Raw genomic sequence first — 18,651 nt, 5'->3', positions numbered from 1 at the left:
ATGGACATGTTGGGCCGAAGGGCCTGTTTCCATGTTGTAACTTCTATGATTCTATGAATCCCCAAGAGGAACAGTCTTGTGGAACCAGTAACCAGGAAAGATCTTTGAATTGGTCAGTGAGTGAGTTCAAGAAGAACGTTTCTGGAGAGAAGAAGAGGGTTGAGGGAAGATCGGCAGGTGGACCTGAGATCAGAAAGAACTTGCATTTATACAGCGCCTTTCACAACCACAGTACTGACCCTCCGACAGTGCGGCGCTCCCTCAGCACTGACCCTCCGACAGTGCGGCGCTCCCTCAGTACTGACCCACCGACAGTGCGGCGCTCCCTCAGTACTGACCCTCCGACAGTGCGGCGCTCCCTCAGTACTGACCCTCCGACAGTGCGGCGCTCCCTCAGTACTGACCCTCCGACAGTGCGGCGCTCCCTCAGTACTGACCCTCCGACAGCCTAGTGCTCCCTCAGTACTGACCCTCCGACAGCCTAGTGCTCCCTCAGTACTGACCCTCCGACAGTGCGGCGCTCCCTCAGTACTGACCCTCCGACAGTGCAGCACTCCCTCAGTACTGACCCTCCGACAGTGCAGCGCTCCCTCAGTACTGACCCTCCGACAGTGCGGCGCTCCCTCAGCACTGACCCTCCGACAGTGCGGCGCTCCCTCAGCACTGACCCTCCGACAGTGCGGCGCTCCCTCAGTACTGACCCTCCGACAGTGCGGCGCTCCCTCAGTACTGACCCTCCGACAGTGCGGCGCTCCCTCAGTACTGACCCTCCGACAGTGCGGCGCTCCCTCAGTACTGACCCTCCGACAGTGCGGCGCTCCCTCAGTACTGACCCTCCGACAGTGCGGCGCTCCCTCAGTACTGACCCTCCGACAGTGCGGCGCTCCCTCAGTACTGACCCTCCGACAGCCTAGTGCTCCCTCAGTACTGACCCTCCGACAGCCTAGTGCTCCCTCAGTACTGACCCTCCGACAGTGCGGCGCTCCCTCAGTACTGACCCTCCGACAGTGCAGCGCTCCCTCAGTACTGACCCTCCGACAGTGCGGCGCTCCCTCAGCACTGACCCTCCGACAGTGCAGCGCTCCCTCAGCACTGACCCTCCGACAGTCTTGTGCTCCCTCAGCACTGACCCTCCGACAGTGCGGCGCTCCCTCAGCACTGACCCTCCGACAGTGCGGCGCTCCCTCAGCACTGACCCTCCGACAGTGCGGCGCTCCCTCAGCACTGACCCTCCGACAGTGCGGCGCTCCCTCAGCACTGACCCTCCGACAGTGCGGCGCTCCCTCAGCACTGACCCTCCGACAGTGCGGCGCTCCCTCAGTACTGACCCTCCGACAGTGCGGCGCTCCCTCAGCACTGACCCTCCGACAGTGCGGCGCTCCTTCAGTACTGACCCTCCGACAGTGCGGCGCTCCTTCAGTACTGACCCTCCGACAGTGCGGCGCTCCCTCAGTACTGACCCTCCGACAGTGCGGCGCTCCCTCAGTACTGACCCTCCGACAGTGTGGCGCTCCCTCAGTACTGACCCTCCGACAGTGCGGCGCTCCCTCAGCACTGACCATCCGACAGTGCGGCGCTCCCTCAGCACTGACCCTCCGACAGTGCGGCGCTCCCTCAGCACTGACCCTCCGACAGTCTGGTGCTCCGTCAGCACTGACCCTCCGACAGTGCAGCGCTCCCTCAGTACTGACCCTCCGACAGTGCGGCGCTCCTTCAGTACTGACCCTCCGACAGTGCGGCGCTCCCTCAGTACTGACCCTCCGACAGTGCAGCGCTCCCTCAGTACTGACCCTCCGACAGTGCGGCGCTCCCTCAGTACTGACCCTCCGACAGTGCGGCGCTCCCTCAGTACTGACCCTCCGACAGTGCGGCGCTCCCTCAGTACTGACCCTCCGACAGTGCGGCGCTCCCTCAGTACTGACCCTCCGACAGTGCGGCGCTCCCTCAGTACTGACCCTCCGACAGTGCGGCGCTCCCTCAGTACTGACCCTCCGACAGTGCGGCGCTCCCTCAGTACTGACCCTCCGACAGTGCGGCGCTCCCTCAGTACTGACCCTCCGACAGTGCGGCGCTCCCTCAGTACTGACCCTCCGACAGTGCGGCGCTCCCTCAGTACTGACCCTCCGACAGTGCGGCGCTCCCTCACTACTGACCCTCCGAGAGTGCGGCGCTCCCTCTTGGCAAGATACTTTGCTCCAATATCTCAGTCAGCACTGCCCAATCCCAAAGACAGAACAATCCCTATCATGCAGACCAGAGTGACATCAATTCCCAATCCAGGATGGACAGGGCTGCAACCCAGAGACTCCATCACAATCCCCGGCCCAGAGACTCCATCACAATCCCTGGCCCAGAAAGTCCATCACAATCCCTGGCCCAGAGAGTCCATCACAATCCCTGGCCCAGAGACTCCATCACAATCCCTGGCCCAGAGAGTCCATCACAATCCCTGGCCCAGAGAGTCCATCACAATCCCTGGCCCAGAGACTCCATCACAATCCCCAGCCCAGAGAGTCCATCACAATCACTGGCCCAGAGAGTCCATCACAATCCCCAGCCCAGAGAGTCCATCACAATCCCCAGCCCAGAGAGTCCATCACAATCACTTGCCCAGAGACTCCATCACAATCACCGGCCCAGAGACTCCATCACAATCACCGGCCCAGAGACTCCATCACAATCACCGGCCCAGAGACTCCATCACAATCCCCAGCCCAGAGAGTCCATCACAATCCCCGGCCCAGAGAGTCCATCACAATCCCCGGCCCAGAGAGTCCATCACAATCCCCGGCCCAGAGAGTCCATCACAATCACTGGCCCAGAGAGTCCATCACAATCCCCAGTCCAGAGAGTCCATCACAATCCCCAGCCCACACACACACAACCCCAGCCCAGAGAGTCCATCACAATCACCGGCCCAGAGACTCCATCACAATCCCCAGCCCAGAGAGTCCATCACAATCCCAAGCCCAGAGAGTCCATCACAATCCCTGGCCCAGAGAGTCCATCACAATCCCCAGCCCAGAGAGTCCATCACAATCCCTGGCCCAGAGACTCCATCACAATCCCCAGCCCAGAGAGTCCATCACAATCCCTGGCCCAGAGAGTCCATCACAATCCCCAGCCCAGAGAGTCCATCACAATCCCCAGCCCAGAGAGTCCATCACAATCCCCAGCCCAGAGAGTCCATCACAATCACTGGCCCAGAGAGTCCAACACAATCACCGGCCCAGAGACTCCATCACAATCCCCAGCCCAGAGAGTCCATCACAATCCCCGGCCCAGAGAGTCCATCACAATCCCCGGCCCAGAGAGTCCATCACAATCCCCGGCCCAGAGAGTCCATCACAATCCCCGGCCCAGAGAGTCCATCACAATCCCCAGTCCAGAGAGTCCATCACAATCCCCAGTCCACACACACACAACCCCAGCCCAGAGAGTCCATCACAATCCCCGGCCCAGAGAGTCCATCACAATCCCCAGCCCAGAGAGTCCATCACAATCACCGGCCCAGAGAGTCCATCACAATCCCCAGCCCAGAGAGTCCATCACAATCCCCAGCCCAGAGAGTCCATCACAATCCCCAGCCCAGAGAGTCCATCACAATCCCCGGCCCAGAGAGTCCATCACAATCCCCGGCCCAGAGACTCCATCACAATCCCCAGCCCAGAGAGTCCATCACAATCCCCAGCCCAGAGAGTCCATCACAATCCCTGGCCCAGAAAGTCCATCACAATCCCTGGCCCAGAGAGTCCATCACAATCCCTAGCCCAGAGAGTCCATCACAATCCCCAGCCCAGAGAGTCCATCACAATCCCCAGCCCAGAGACTCCATCACAATCCCCAGCCCAGAGAGTCCATCACAATCCCCAGCCCAGAGAGTTCATCACAATCCCTGGCCCAGAAAGTCCATCACAATCCCTGGCCCAGAGAGTCCATCACAATCCCTAGCCCAGAGAGTCCATCACAATCCCCAGCCCAGAGAGTCCATCACAATCCCTGGCCCAGAGAGTCCATCACAATCCCTGGCCCAGAGAGTCCATCACAATCCCCAAAGCAGGAGGGTCCCTTGGACGTGCTCCGAGGCTCCTTCACCCATTACCTTGTTCAGCTCCTCCTGGTTTCCAAACAGTAGGTGGTATTTGCGATATTTCCCCTCCCTGAACTTGGCGCTGATGAACCGTTTGCGTTCCTGGCAGCTGCTCGCTTCATTGATGGCCTCGCTGGGGGGGACGTTGGCGGCCCAGAATAGGTTGGCCTTTCGATTAGTGATGCACTGGAACAGCTGGTAACGGGGAATAAGCCAATCACAGTGTTAATTCCAAACCATCAAAACTCAAACCCAACAAAACCTCGTGTGGCCACATTGAAATCTTCCCAATTAAACCAATTCCACAAAGTTAACTTCTTCTGACACACAGTCACTCACAAGGAAAACAGGGCAAATCACCCTGGATCCCTCATACACCTGCCTTTTCTAAGGCCACTGTTTTTTTCTTGAGCCCAAAATGACCAGGATTTGATGGAAAAAATGAACTTTGCATTTATATACAACCTTTCACATCCTCAAGATGTCCCAAAGTGCTAACCAATTACTTTTGAAATGCAGTAACTGTTATTGTGTAGGCAAACATGGACAACCAATTTGTGCACAGCAAGATCCCACAAACAGCAATGAGATGGAAGAGCATTAATCTGTTTTCTTTGGTTGTTGGTTGAGGGATAAATACTGGGCCCAGGACACCTAGGAGAACTCCCGAGAGGGCAGATGGGGTATTGGTTAATGTCTTATCCAAAAGACGGCACCTCCAACAGTGCAGCACTCCCTCAGTACTGACCCCCTGACAGTGTAGCGCTCCCTCAGTACTGACCCCCGGACAGTGCAGCACTCCCTCAGTACTGACTGCGCAGCCCTCCCTCAGTACTGACCCCCTGACAGTGCAGCACTCCCTCAGTACTGACCCCCTGACAGTGCAGCCCTCCCTCAGTACTGACCCCCTGACAGTGCAGCCCTCCCTCAGTACTGACCCCCTGACAATGCAGCCCTCCCTCAGTACTGACCCTCCGACAGTGCAGCCCTCCCTCAGTACTGACCCTCCGACAGTGCAGCACTCCCTCAGTACTGACCCTCCGACAGTGCAGCGCTCCCTCAGTACTGACCCTCCGACAGTGCAGCGCTCCCTCACTACTGACCCTCCGCCAGTGCAACTTGTGTGGGAATCCAAAACTAGAGGGTCATAAATATAAGATAGTCACGAATAAATCCGATCGAGAATTCAGCAGAAACTTCTTTACCCAGAGAGTGGTGAGAATGTGGAACTCGCTCCCACAAGGAGTAGTTGAGGTGAATAGTGTAGATACATTTAAGGGGAAGCTCGATAAACACATGAGGGAGAAAGGAATAGAAGGATATGCTGATAGGGTGAGATGAAGTAGGGAAGAAGGGGGCTCGTGTGGAGCATAAACCCCGGGCTAGACCTGCTGGGCCGAATGGCCTGTTTCTGTGCTGTACATTCTATGTAATTCTATGGAATAACAGGTAGGTAAAGGCACAATCCAGTTCATAGAGCACACAAGGTCTGTTTACGAGACTGAGCCCAAGATAATCGGCAGAAGAACCAGAGGGGAAATTAGGAGAATTTTTTTACGCAGCGAGTTGTTCTGATCTGGAATGCGCTGCCTGAAAGGGCGGTGGAAGCAGATTCAATAATAACTTTCAAAAAGGAATTGGATAAATACTTGAAGGGGAAAAACTTGCAGGGCCATGGGGAAAGAGCAGGGGGAGTGGGACTAGTTGGATAGCTCTTTCAAAGAGCCGGCACAGGCACGATGGGCTGAATGGCCTCCTTCTGTGCTATGTCATAGGAACATAGGAACAGGAGTAGGCCATTCAGCCCCTCGTGCCTGCTCCGCCATTTGATAAGATCATGGCTGATCTGTGATCTAACTCCATATACCTGCCTTTGGCCCATATCCCTTAATACCTTTGGTTGCCAAAAAGCTATCTATCTCAGATTTAAATTTAGCAATTGAGCTAGTATCAATTTCCGTTTGCGGAAGAGAGTTCCAAACTTCTACCACCCTTTGTGTGTAGAAATGTTTTCTAATCTCGCTCCTGAAAGGTCTGGCTCTAATTTTTAGACTGTGCCCCCTACTCCTAGAATCCCCAACCAGCGGAAATAGTCTCTCTATCCACCCTATCTGTTCCCCTTAATATCTTATAAACTTCGATCAGATCACCCCTTAACCTTTGACACTCTAGAGAATACAACCCCAATTTGTGTAATCTCTCCTCGTAACTTAACCCTTGAAGTCCGGGTATCATTCTAGTAAACCTACTCTGCACTCCCTCCAGGGCCAATATGTCCTTCCGAAGGTGCGGTGCCCAGAACTGCTCACAGTACTCCAGGTGCGGTCTAACCAGGGTTTTGTATAGCTGCAGCATAACTTCTGCCCCCTTGTACTCCAGTCCTCCAGATATAAAGGCCAGCATTCCATTTGCCTTATTGATTATTTTCTGCACCTGTTCATGACACTTCAATGATCGATGTACCTGAACCCCTAAGTCCCTTTGGACATCCACTGTTTTTAACTTTTTACCATTTAGAAAGTACCCTGTTCTGTCCTTTTTTGGATCCAAAGTGGATGACCTCACATTTGTCTACATTGAATTCCATTTGCCACAGTTTTGCCCATTCACCTAATCTATCAATATCCCTTTGTAATTTTATGTTTTCATCTACACTGCTTACAATGCCACCAATCTTTGTGTCATCGGCAAACTTAGATATGAGACTTTCTATGCCTTCATCTAAGTCGTTAATAAATATTGTGAATAATTGAGGCCCCAAGACAGATCCCTGCGGGACTCCACTAGTCACATCCTGCCAATGTGAGTACCTACCCATTATCCCGACTCTCTGTCGCCTTTTGCTCAGCCAACTTCCTAACCAAGTCCATACTTTTCCCTCGATTCCAGGGGCTTCTAACTTAGCTAACAGTCTCTTATGTTGGGACCTTATCAAATGCCTTCTGGAAGTCCATATAAATAACATCCATTGACATTCCCCTGTCCACTACTTTAGTCACCTCTTCAAAAAATTCAATCAGGTTTGTCAGGCACGACCTACCTTTCACAAATCCATGCTGGCTCTCTCTGATTAACTGAAAATTCTCGAGATGTTCAGTCACCCTATCCTTAATTATAGACTCCGGCATTTTCCCCACAGCAGATGTTAGGCTAACTGGTCTATAATTCCCCGGTTTCCCTCTCTCTCCTTTCTTAAAAAGCGGATCATATCATTCTGTGATTCCAGGTATTATATCTAGCGTATAACCGAAAAACGTAACAGACGTAACAAGGTGCTATATTGGTGCAAATTCTGTCCTTCCAACAGAAGATACTTCGCAGATGGTGACCAGCGCCCATAATCTCTGAAGGTTGTCAATCCCCTCACTACACCTGAACCGGAAGCACCCATTGGACCTAGGTCACCCGGGCACAAAGGACCGCAGGAGATGTCCTCCATCCGCCTGCACTCCTCGTTCACACAAAAGTCAAACAATCGTCACAGCCTGAGGCCCAGGCACGTTTCAATGTACCTTAATCATCTCTTCAGTCCAGACTTTCTTGTCCATCTTCAGACTCCGCACTTTGGAAATGCCTGGACCCAGTGCTCGGTGCTCCCCTGCAGAACATGGATTTATAATAATCTCATCAATAAAAATGTACATTTACATCCTGCTCCCAGAAAGAGCTTGCATTTATATAGCGCCTTTCACAACCTCAGGACGTCCCAAAGCGCTTTACAGCCAATGAAGTACTTTTTTAAAGTTGAGTCGCCGTTGTAATGTCGGAAAGGCAGCAGCAAATTTGCGCACAGCAAGATCCCACAAACAGCAATGAGGTAATGACCCAGATCATCTCTTCTCGGTCTTTGTTGAGGGATAAATATTGGCCCAGGACACTGGGGGAGAACTCCCATCTGCTCTTCTGCAAAATAGTGGCCATGGGATCTTTTACATCCACCTGAGGGGGCAGACGGGGCCTCGGTTTAACGTCTCATCCGAAAGACGGCACCTCCGACAGCGCAGCGCTCCCTCAGTACCGGCACTGGGAGTGTCGGCCTGGATTATGTGCTCAAGTCTCCGGTGTGGGGCTCGAACCCACGACCTTCTGGATCAGAAGGCGGGGGGGGAGCCCACCCATTGCTAAAATATTCTGGAAAACCTGGATCACGGTCTGGGAACACTGGACGCTCCGAGACAGAACCCCGGCTCCCTGGGCCACCTGTTGAACGGACGTCCTGGGGAGATGGTCCTGAATTCCATACCTGCGCACTTCTTGCAGATCACCAAGCACAGGTTGATGGAGGCCCATTCCGGTTTGGGAGTACCACAGTCGGCGCAGCACGTGTTCGACTCCACCGCCCAGATCTGCTCGGCGACCTCGTAGTTGGACAGGGCCTCGGCCGTGGACTCTCGCAGGGCCCCCACCCATTCCTCTTTGTCGCTGTCCGATTCCGCTACAAAGCTGTGACCAGGGGGTGGGAGAAAAACACACAACACGTTAAATAAAGAGAAAGGAACTTGCATTTCTACAGCGCCTTTCACGACCTCAGGATGTCCCAAAGCGCTTCACAGCCAATGAAGTACTTTTTGAAGTGTAGTCACTGTTGTAATGTAGGGAAACCCGCGGCAGCCAATTTGCGCACAGCAAGATCCAACAAACAGCAATGTGATAAATGACTAGATAATCTGTTTTTAGTGATGATGGCCGATGGAGAAATATTGACCAGGACACCGGAGAGAACTCCCTGCTCTTCTTCGATATAGTAGCCGTGGGTTCTTTTATGTCCACTTGAGAGGGCAGACGGGGCCTCGGTTTAACATCTCATCCGAAAGACGGCACCTCCGACAGTGCAGCACTCCCTCAGTACGGCACTGGGAGTGTCAGCCTGGATTATGTGCTCAAATCTCTTGAACCCATGACCTTCTGACTCAGAGGCACGAGTGATACCGACTGAGCCAAGCTGACACCTAGTGAAAAGAAGCTCCACCATTCTTTCAGAAATGCCTGTAAGAGTCTCTCTGACTCCATCCAACACATTAATGACCAAGGCATCAAGTAAGTGGAGTGACAGTGGCCAACTTTGTCTCACAACTTTCAAGAGAGATACTTTCACTGAGACGTCCAGCTACCCTCAAACCAACCTCGCAGGTGGGGAACAGGGCCAGATAAAATCCAAGATTGGACCATGTCCTTACAGAGCTTCCAGCTTCTTCATGAAGCACCAGGACAAACCAGAGAGAGAGAGAGAGACACACATCGGAGAGAGAGAGACAGACAGACAGACAGACAGACATACATCGGAGAGAGACATCAGGGAGAGAGAGAGACAGAGACAGAGACATCGAAGAGAGAGAGAGAGAGAGAGAGAGAGACATTGGAGAGAGAGAGATACATCAGAGAGAGAGAGAGAGACATCAGAGAGAGAGATATCAGAAAGAGAGAGGCATCAGAGAGAGACAGACAGACAGACAGACAGATAACGGAGAGACAGAGAGAGACACCAGAGAGAGAGAGACAGGGAGAGGCATCAGAGAGAGAGAGAGAGAGAGAGAGAGAGACAGGGAGAGACATCAGAAAGATAGAGAGAGAGACATCGGAGAGAGAGGCGCACATCAGAGAGAGAGAGAGAGAGAAACATCGGAGAGACGTCAGAGTGGGAGAGACGTCAGAGTGGGAGAGAAACAAAGAGAGAGACATTGGGGAGAGAGAGAGAGAGAGAGAGAGGGAGGGGGAGGTAAGAGAGACATCAGATGTAGAGAGAGAATCAGAGAGACATTGGAGACAGATAGACAGGCAGACAAAGAGAGACAGAGCAAGAGCATTGAGAGAGGGAGAGGGGACAGAGCAAGAAAGACATCAGAGACACACTAGACAGAGACTGGGAAAGAGAGACACGAGAGACAGCATGAGAGAGATCAGAGAGACATCAGAGAATGAGAAAGCGAGGGGACCGAGCAAGAGAGGCATCAGAGAGATAGATAGATAGATAGATGTTGGAGGTGAGAGGTAAGGAAAGGATAGTCCCTCAGAAAACAAGCTTTATCCTTTATTCTAAACATGTGCCACCTAGTCTAACTCCACTCTCCTGCTCGATCCCCATACCCTTTAATATTCCTCTTTTCCAAGCAACTATCTTAATTCCCTTCTAAAAGAGTCAGCTACAGTATTCTGATAACCGCGTTTGCTTCTCGAAGGCTGCTCTCTCCCCCTGGCCCCGGCATCAGTCTCACCCGAGGTGGGAGGGGTCGTCAACAACAACAACAACAACTCCTTGCATTTATATAGCGCCTTTAACGTAGTAAAACATCCCAAGGCGCTTCACAGGAGCGATTGTCAAACAAAATTTGATACCGAGCCACATAAGGAGATATTAGGACAGGTGATCAAAAGCTTGGTCAGAGAGGTAGGTTTTAAGGTGCGTCTAGAAGGAGAAGAGAGAGAGGCGGAGAGGTTTAGGGAGGGAATTCCAGAGCTTAGGGCCCAGGCCGGCCACCAATGGTGGAGCGATTAAAATCGGGGATGCGCAAGAGGCCAGAATTGAAGGAGCGCAGAGATCTCGGAGGGTTGTAGGGCTGGAGGAGGTTACAGAGATAGGGAGGGGGGTGAGGCCACGGAGGGATTTGAAAACAAGGATGAGAATTTTAAAATCAAGGCGTTTCTGGGCCGGGAGCCAATGTAGGTCAGCGAGCACAGGGGGTGATGGGTGAACGGGACGTGGTGCGAGTTAGGATACGGGCAGCAGAGTTTTGGATGAGCTCAAGTTTACTCAGGGTGGAAGATGGGAGGCCGGACAGGAGAGCATTGGAATGATCAAGTCTGGAGGTAACAAAAGCACGGATGAGGGTTTCAGCAGCAGAAGAGCTGAGGCAGTGATAGAGGCGGGCAATGTTATGGAGGTGGAACATAGGAACAGGAGGAGGCCATTCAGCCCCTCGAGCCTGTTCCGCCATTCAATGAGATCATGGCTGATCTGTATCCTAATTCCATCCATCCACCTTGGCTCCATATCCCTTAATACCCTCGGCCAGCAAAAATCTATTGATCTCAGAATTAAAATGATTAATTGAGCTAGCATCTGCTGCTCTTTGTGGGCGAGCGTTCCACACTTCTATCACCCTTTGTGTGAAGAAGTATTTCCTAACTTCTCTCCTGAATGGCCTGGCTCTGATTTCAAGTTATATCCCCTTGTCCGAGACTCCCCCACCAGCAGAAAAAGTTTCTCTATCTACTCTATCAATTCCTTTCAAAATCCTAAAAACCTCAATCAAATCACCCCTTAACCCTCTCTGTTCCAGGGAATACAAGCCTAGTTTATGTAATCTCTCCTCACAATCTAACCCTTGGAGCCCTGGTCACATTCTGGTGAATCTGAGCTGCACTCCTTCCGAGGCCAATTTGACCTTTCCAAGATGCGGTGCCCAGAACCGTACACGGTGCTCCAGATGTGGTCTAACCAGGACCTTTGTGTAGCTGGAGCAAAACTTCCTCCCCTTTGCCTTCTATAAAGGGCAAATGTACCTGAAGGTTTTGTAAGGAGTTGTGAGATCGAACCCTCGTCTGTCCATGTCCTTCACTGTGGCCACGTTCATCTCCACAGACGTGACTCCGATCCCTAGTCTGTAGTCCTGTGGGTCGACACGCGGAGAAAACAAACGCTGAATTAATCTGAGATGTTGCGATTCACACTCAATTGCCGGTTCTCGGTCACAAAGCACGTGTAATAATCTCTGCATTACTACCTGAGCCGCGCATAAATCGGCAAAGGGACAAACAGGTCAGAGAGTTAAATACTTGGCTCGAAGAGTGGTGTGGGAGACAGGGGTTTCGATTCATGGGGCACTGGCACCAGTACTGGGGAAAGAGGGAGCTGTTCCGTTGGGACGGTCTCCAGTTACACCGGGCTTGGACCAGAATTAAAGGCATTTTATCTCAACGCACGAAGCATTCGTAACAAGATAGATGAGTTAATGGAACAAATAGAGATAAATGGGTTTGATTTAGTGGCCATTATTGAGACGTGGTTGCAGGTTGCGAACTAGATATTCCAGGGTACTTGACTTTTAGAAAAGATAGGCAAAATGGAAAAGGAGTGGGGGGTGATGGGGGTAGCCCTGATAATAAAGGATGAGATGAAGGCAGTAGTGAGAAAGGATCTTAGCTCAGAAAATCAGGATGTAGAATCAGTCTGGGTGGAGCTAAGAAATAACAAGGGGCAGAAAACACTGGTGGAAGGAGTCTATAGGCCCCCTAACAGTAGTTATACTGTTGGACAGAGTATAAATCAGGAAATTAGAGGAACACATAACAAGGGTAATGCAATAATGGTGGAGGACTTTAATCTTCATAAAGACTGAGCAAACCAAATTGGCAAAAGTAGTTTGAGAGGCGATCTTATTGAAACATATAAGATTGTGAAGGGGCTTGATCGGGTGGATGCAGTAAGGATGTTCCCAAGGATGGGTGAAACTAGAACTAGGGGGCATAATCTTAGAATAAGGGGCTGCTCTTTCAAAACTGAGATGAGGAGAAACTTCTTCACTCAGAGGGTGGTAGGTCTGTGGAATTTGCTGCCCCAGGAAGCTGTGGAAGCTACATCATTAGATAAATTTAAAACAGAAATAGACAGTTTTCTAGAAGTAAAGGGAATTAGGGGTTATGGGGAGCGGGCAGGAAATTGGACATGAAGCTGAGTTCGGATCGGTCAATGCCCTGTGGGTGGCGGAGAGGGCCCAGGGGCTGTGTGGCCGGGTCCTGCTCCTACTTCTTGTGTTCTTTAGATTTGTGGTTGGGATCAGATCAGCCATGATCTTATTGAATGGCGGAGCAGGCTCGAGGGGCCGATTGGCCTACTCCTGCTCCAATTTCTTATGTTCTTATGTTCTTATGACAAGTTCATGGAATGCATTGGAGACAGTTGACTGGAACAATATGCCTAGGGAACAGGCTACTTTAGATCTGGTGTTGTGTAATGAGACAGTTAGTAATCTCATAATAAAGGATCCTCTGGGGAAGAGTGGTCATAATATGATAGAATTTCATATTGAGTTTGAGAGTGATGTAGTTAAGTCCAAAACTAGGGTCTTAAATTTAAACAAAGCCAATAACGTAGGTATGAGGGGGCGAGTTGGCTAAGTTTGATTGGGAAATTAGATTAAAAGATATGATGGTAGATAAGCAATGGAAAACATTTAAAGAAATAATTCATAATTCTCAATGAAAATACATTCCCTTGAGGAATGAAACTCCACGGGAAAAGTGATCCAACCGTGGCAAACTAGAGTAGTTAAGGATAGTATTAGATTAAAGGAAGATGCTTACAATACTGCCAAAAGGAGTAACAAGTCTGAGGATTGGGAGGGTTTTAGAAATCAGCAAAGGATGACCAAGAAATTGATAAAGAGGGAGAAAATAAAATATCAGAGTAAACTAGCAAAAAATATAAAAACAGATTGTAAGAGCTCCTACAAGTATGTAAAAAGGAAGAGATTAGTGAAAGTAAACGTGGGCCCCTTAGAGGCTGAGACAGGAAAAATTATAATGGGGAATAAGGAAATGGCAGAGACGTTAAACAAATATTTTGTATCTGTCTTCACAGTAGAAGACACAAAAAACATACCAGAAATAGTGGGGAACCAAGGGGCGAATGAGAGTGAGGAAATTAAACTAATTAATATTAGTAAAGAAAAAGTACTGGAGAAATTAATGGGACTAAAAGCCGACAAATCCCCTGGGCCTGATTGCCTACATCCTAGGGTTCTAAAAGAGGTGGCTGCAGAGATAGTGGGTGCATTGGTTTTGATCTTACAGAATTCCCTAGATTGTAAAACGACTGCAGTGGATTGGAAGGTAGCAAATGTAACCCTGCAATTCAAGAAAGGAGGGAGGGAGAGAGAAAACAGGGAACTACAGGCCAGTTAGCCTGACATCAGCCGTCGGGAAAATGCTAGAATCTATTATTAAGGAAGTAGTAACAGGGCACTTAGAAAATCATAACATGATAAGGCAGAGTCAGTATGGATTTATGAAAGGAAAATCATGTTTCACAAATCTATTAGAGCCTTTTGTGGATGTAACTAACAGGGTAGATAAGGGGGAACCAGTGGATGTCGTATATTTGGATTTTCAAAGGCATTCGATATGGTGCCACATAAAAGGTTGTTACACAAGATTAGGGCTCAGGGGATTGGGGGTAATATATTAATATAGACTGAGGATTGGTTGATGGACAGAAAACAGAGAGTAGGGATAAACGGGTCATTTTCAGGTTGGCAGGCTGTAACTAGTGGGGTGCAGCAAGGATCAGTGCTTGGGCCTCAGCTATTTACAATCTATATCAATGACTTAGATGAAGGGACCGAGTGTAATGTATCCAAGTTTGCTGTCGATACAAAGCTAGGTGGGAAAGTAAGCTGTGAGGAGGACACAAAGAGTCTGCAAAGGGATATAGACAAGTTAAGTGAGTGGGCGAGAAGGTGGCAGATGGAGTATAATGTGGGGAAATGTGAGGTTATTCACTTTGTTGGGAAGAATAGAAAAGCAGAATATTTTTTAAAAGGTGAGAGACTAAGAAATGTTGGTATTCAGAGGGATTTGGGTGTCCTTGTACACGAATCACAGAAAGTTAACATACAGGTACAGCAAGCAATTAGGAAGGCAAATGGTATGCTAGCCTTTATTGCAAGGGGTTTGGAGTACAAGAGTAAGGAGGTCTTGCTGCAATTATACAGGACTCTGGTGAGACCACACCTGGAGTACTGCGTACAGTTTTGGTCTCCTTACCTAAGGAAGGATATACTTGCCTTAGAGGGGGTGCATTGAAGGTTCACTAGATTGATTCCTGGGATGGGAGGGTTGTCTTATATGGGGAGATTGAGTAGAATGGGCCCATACTCTCTGGAGTTTAGAAGAATGAGAGGTGATCTCATTGAAACACATAAGATTAAGAGGAGGCTTGACAGGGTAGATGCTGAGAGGTTGTTTCCCCTGGCTGGAGAGTCTAGTACTAGGGGTCATAGTCTCAAGATAAGGGGTCGGCCATTTAAGACTGAGATGAGGAGGAATTTCTTCACTCAGAGGGTTGTGAATCTTTGGAATTCTCTACCCCAGAGGGCTGTGGATGCTGAGTCATTGAGTATATTCAAGATTGAGATCGATAGATTTTTGGTCTCTAGAGGAATCAAGGGATATGGGGATCAGGCGGGAAAGTGGAGTTGAGGTCGAAGATCAGCCATGATCTGATTGAATGGCGGAGCAGGCTCGAGGGGTGGCACGGCCTACTGCTGCTCCTATTTCTAATGTTCTTATGTCCTTATGTCATTACATGGCTGCTGGAGGTGTGGGTGGTGGGGGCAGAGGAGGGAGGAAGTGTTTAGCCGTGATGCTCTGGCCATCATGGTGTGGGGCAGGTTTGATGGACCAGATGGTCTTTTCCTGCCCCTCAATTTCGTATGTCCGTGGGCAAGTCCAGAGAAATTCTGGTCTCCCGGGCAGGCAACTATTTTCCGCTCAAAACAAACACTATTATTACAGTAATAAACACCAACTATCAGGAATAAAACACAAGCAAATGGATTTGAATTTATATAGCACCTCATCACATCTACAGGACATTCTAAAGTGCTCAGCCACTAATAGAGATTACTTTTGAAGTTTCTTGTTATGTAGGTAAATGTGTCACTCACTTTGCGCACAGCAAGGTCCCACTAACAGCGAATGAGTGCATGACCAGATAATCTGTTTTTTTAGTGATGTTGGTTGAGGGATAAATATTGGCCCCAGGACATTGGGGAGAACTCCCCCTGCTCTTTTTCGAAATAGTGTCGTGGGATCTTTTACATCCACCTGAGAGGGCAGACGGGGCCTCGGTTTAATGTCTCATCCAAAAGACGGCACCTCCGGCAGTGCAGCACTCCCTCAGTACTGGCACTGGGAATGCTGGCCTGGATTATGTGCTCAAGTCGCTGGAGTGGGGCTCAAACCCACAACCTTCTGACTCAGATGCGAGAGAGTGCTGCCCACTGAGGGCAGTGGAAGCAGATTCAATAATAACTTTCAAAAGGGAATTGGATAAATAAATACTTGAAAAGGAAAAATTTGCAGGGCTACGGGGAGAGAGCGGTGGGGTGAGTGGAATTAATTGGATAAACTCTTTGGGAGCTGGCCCAGGCATGATTTTTTTCTTTTATTCGTTCATGGGATGTGGGCGTCGCTGGCGAGGCCGGCATTTATTGCCCATCCCTAATTGCCCTTGAGAAGGTGGTGGTGAGCCGCCTTCTTGAACCGCTGCAGTCCATGTGGTGAAGGTTCTCCCACAGTGCTGTCAGGAAGGGAGTTCCAGGATTTTGACCCAGCGACGATGAAGGAACGGCGATATATTTCCAAGTCGGGATGGTGTGTGACTTGGAGGGGAACGTGCAGGTGGTGTTGTTCCCATGTGCCTGCTGCCCTTGTCCTTCTAGGTGGTAGAGGTCGCGGGTTTGGGAGGTGCTGTCGAAGAAGCCTTGGCGAGTTGCTGCAGTGCATCCTGTGAATGGTACACACTGCAGCCACGGTGCGCCGGTGGTGAAGGGAGTGAATGTTTAGGGTGGTGGATGGGGTGCCAATCAAGCGGGCTGCTTTGTCCTGGATGGTGTCGAGCTTCTTGAGTGTTGTTGGAGCTGCACTCATCCAGGCAAGTGGGAGAGTATTCCATCACACTCCTGACTTGTGCCCTGTAGATGGGCCTAATGGCCTCATCCTGTGCTGTATGATTCTACGATTCAATGGGACTATTGATACTAAATGGTCCACATTGCAGTGTGATCTAATGATCACCAACTCCGTGTTCTACAGCTGAGGAAAGCTCGCTGTCGCTCACCTCTTCGTTCTTGTACAGCCACACCTTGTCACCGCAAATGGCCATGAAGACCTTACTCCGAGAGGCACGGATCTCCAGGTATCCGTATTTTTCCGCCAGCTCCAAGACGCTTTCCCGTGAAAAATGGTCCGACATTCGAGCCGCCTGCAGGTCTTGTTTCTCCTTCTTCTCCTCCACCGTCTGCTGTATCACCCGGACCCAATCGTTCCGCTCTCCTGCGAGGGACACGGGACAGGGAACAGACATCAGCATAATTCTGACGAGTACAGCAGTTTTTCTGAAGCTTCTGATAAAACAGATGATCTGGCTTTGCTTGCATTTCCCTCTCCCTCTCCCTCTCCTCCACTCCCTCCCCGTCTCTGTCTATGTCTCCATCTCTTTTTCTCTCTCCATCTCCGTGTCTCTCTTTCAACAACAACAACAACAACTTGCATTTATATAGCGCCTTTGACGTAGTAAAACATCCCAAGGGCCTTCACAGGAGCGTTAATCAGACAAGATCTGACACCGAACCACATAAGGAGATATCAGGACAGGTGACCAAAAAGCTCGGTCAAAGAGGTAGGTTTTAAGGAGCGTCTTAAAGGAGGAGAGAGAGGCGGAGAGGTTTAGGGAGGAATTCCAGAGCTTAGGGCCGAGGCAGCAGAATTGGAGGAGCCCAGAGATCTCAGAGGGTTGTAGGGCTGGAGGAGGTTACAGAGATAGGGAGGGGGCGAGACCATAGGGGGATTTGAAAAAAAGGACTGGGAGCCAATGTAGATCAGTGAGCACAGGGGGTGATGGGTGAACGGGAGTTGGTGCGAGTTAGGATACGGGGGCAGCAGAGTTTTCGATGAGCTCAAGTTTACTCAGGGTGGAAGATGGAGAGGCCGGCCAGGAGATCATTGGAATAGTCGGATCTGGAGGTAACAAAGGCACGGATGAGGGTTTCAGCAGCAGGTGAGCTGAGGCAGGGGCGGAGACGGGCGATGTTACGGAGGTGGAAGGAGAGGATATGAGGTCAGAAGCTCATCTCAGGGTCAAATAGGACGCCGAGGTTGCAAACGGTCTGGTTCAGCCTCAGACAGTGGCCAGGGAGAGGGTTGGAGTCGGTGGCGAGGGAACGTAGTTGATGGCGGGGACCGAAGACTATGGCTTTGGTCTTCCCAATATTTAGTTGGAGGAAATTATTGTTCATCCAGCACTGAATGTTGGACATGCAGCGTTACAAATGAGAAATAGTGGAGGGGTCGAGGGTTGTGAGGTCTCCATCTCTCTCTCCATCACTTGCCTCTCTTTCCCTCTCTCCATCTTTGTCTCCATCTCTGTTTATCTCCATGGCTCTTTCTCTCTTTCAATCTCCATGTTTCTCTTCCTCTCTCTCCAGCTCCGAGTCTCTGTTTCTGTCTCCACCTCTCCCTTTCTCCATCTTTTGCCTCTTTTTCCCTCTCTCCATATCTCTCAATCTCTGTGGCTCTCATTCCCTGAGTCCACCTCCCTCTCTTTATCTCCGTGACTCCTGTTCCCTGTCTCCATCTCTCTCTCTCTCTCTCTCTCCATGTCTCTCTCTCTTTATCTCGATGTCTCTCTCTCTTTATCTCGATGTCTCTCGTTCCCTGTCTCCATCTCTCTCTCTTTATCTCCATGTCTTTCTTTCCCTGACATCATCTCTCTCTCCCTTTATCTCCACTTCTCTCTCTCTCTCTCTCTCTCTCTCTCTCCGTCTCTCTCCCTGTCTCCATCA

At 50.4% G+C, this 18,651-nt stretch overlaps 1 protein-coding gene across 1 annotated transcript in view; it reads right to left on the bottom strand.

Moving 5' to 3' along the window:
* The window catches only part of arap1 (ArfGAP with RhoGAP domain, ankyrin repeat and PH domain 1), a 181,352-nt gene that overhangs the window by 50,730 nt on the left and 111,971 nt on the right, over positions 1-18,651 (bottom strand). Inside the window, exons 8-12 of the mRNA XM_067985538.1 lie at positions 16,929-17,143; positions 11,591-11,697; positions 8,334-8,533; positions 7,603-7,688; positions 4,103-4,285 (exon numbers count right to left, since the gene is read on the bottom strand). Coding sequence (XP_067841639.1) covers positions 4,103-4,285; positions 7,603-7,688; positions 8,334-8,533; positions 11,591-11,697; positions 16,929-17,143 — 791 coding nt within the window. The remainder of the gene's footprint in view (positions 1-4,102; positions 4,286-7,602; positions 7,689-8,333; positions 8,534-11,590; positions 11,698-16,928; positions 17,144-18,651) is intronic.

Source organism: Heptranchias perlo, chromosome 6 (assembly GCF_035084215.1).
Source record: "Heptranchias perlo isolate sHepPer1 chromosome 6, sHepPer1.hap1, whole genome shotgun sequence".
NCBI classification, from domain to species: Eukaryota; Metazoa; Chordata; class Chondrichthyes; order Hexanchiformes; family Hexanchidae; genus Heptranchias; species Heptranchias perlo.
The sequence above is the reverse complement of the archived record's forward strand: the minus strand, read 5'-3'. Positions and strand labels throughout refer to the sequence as shown.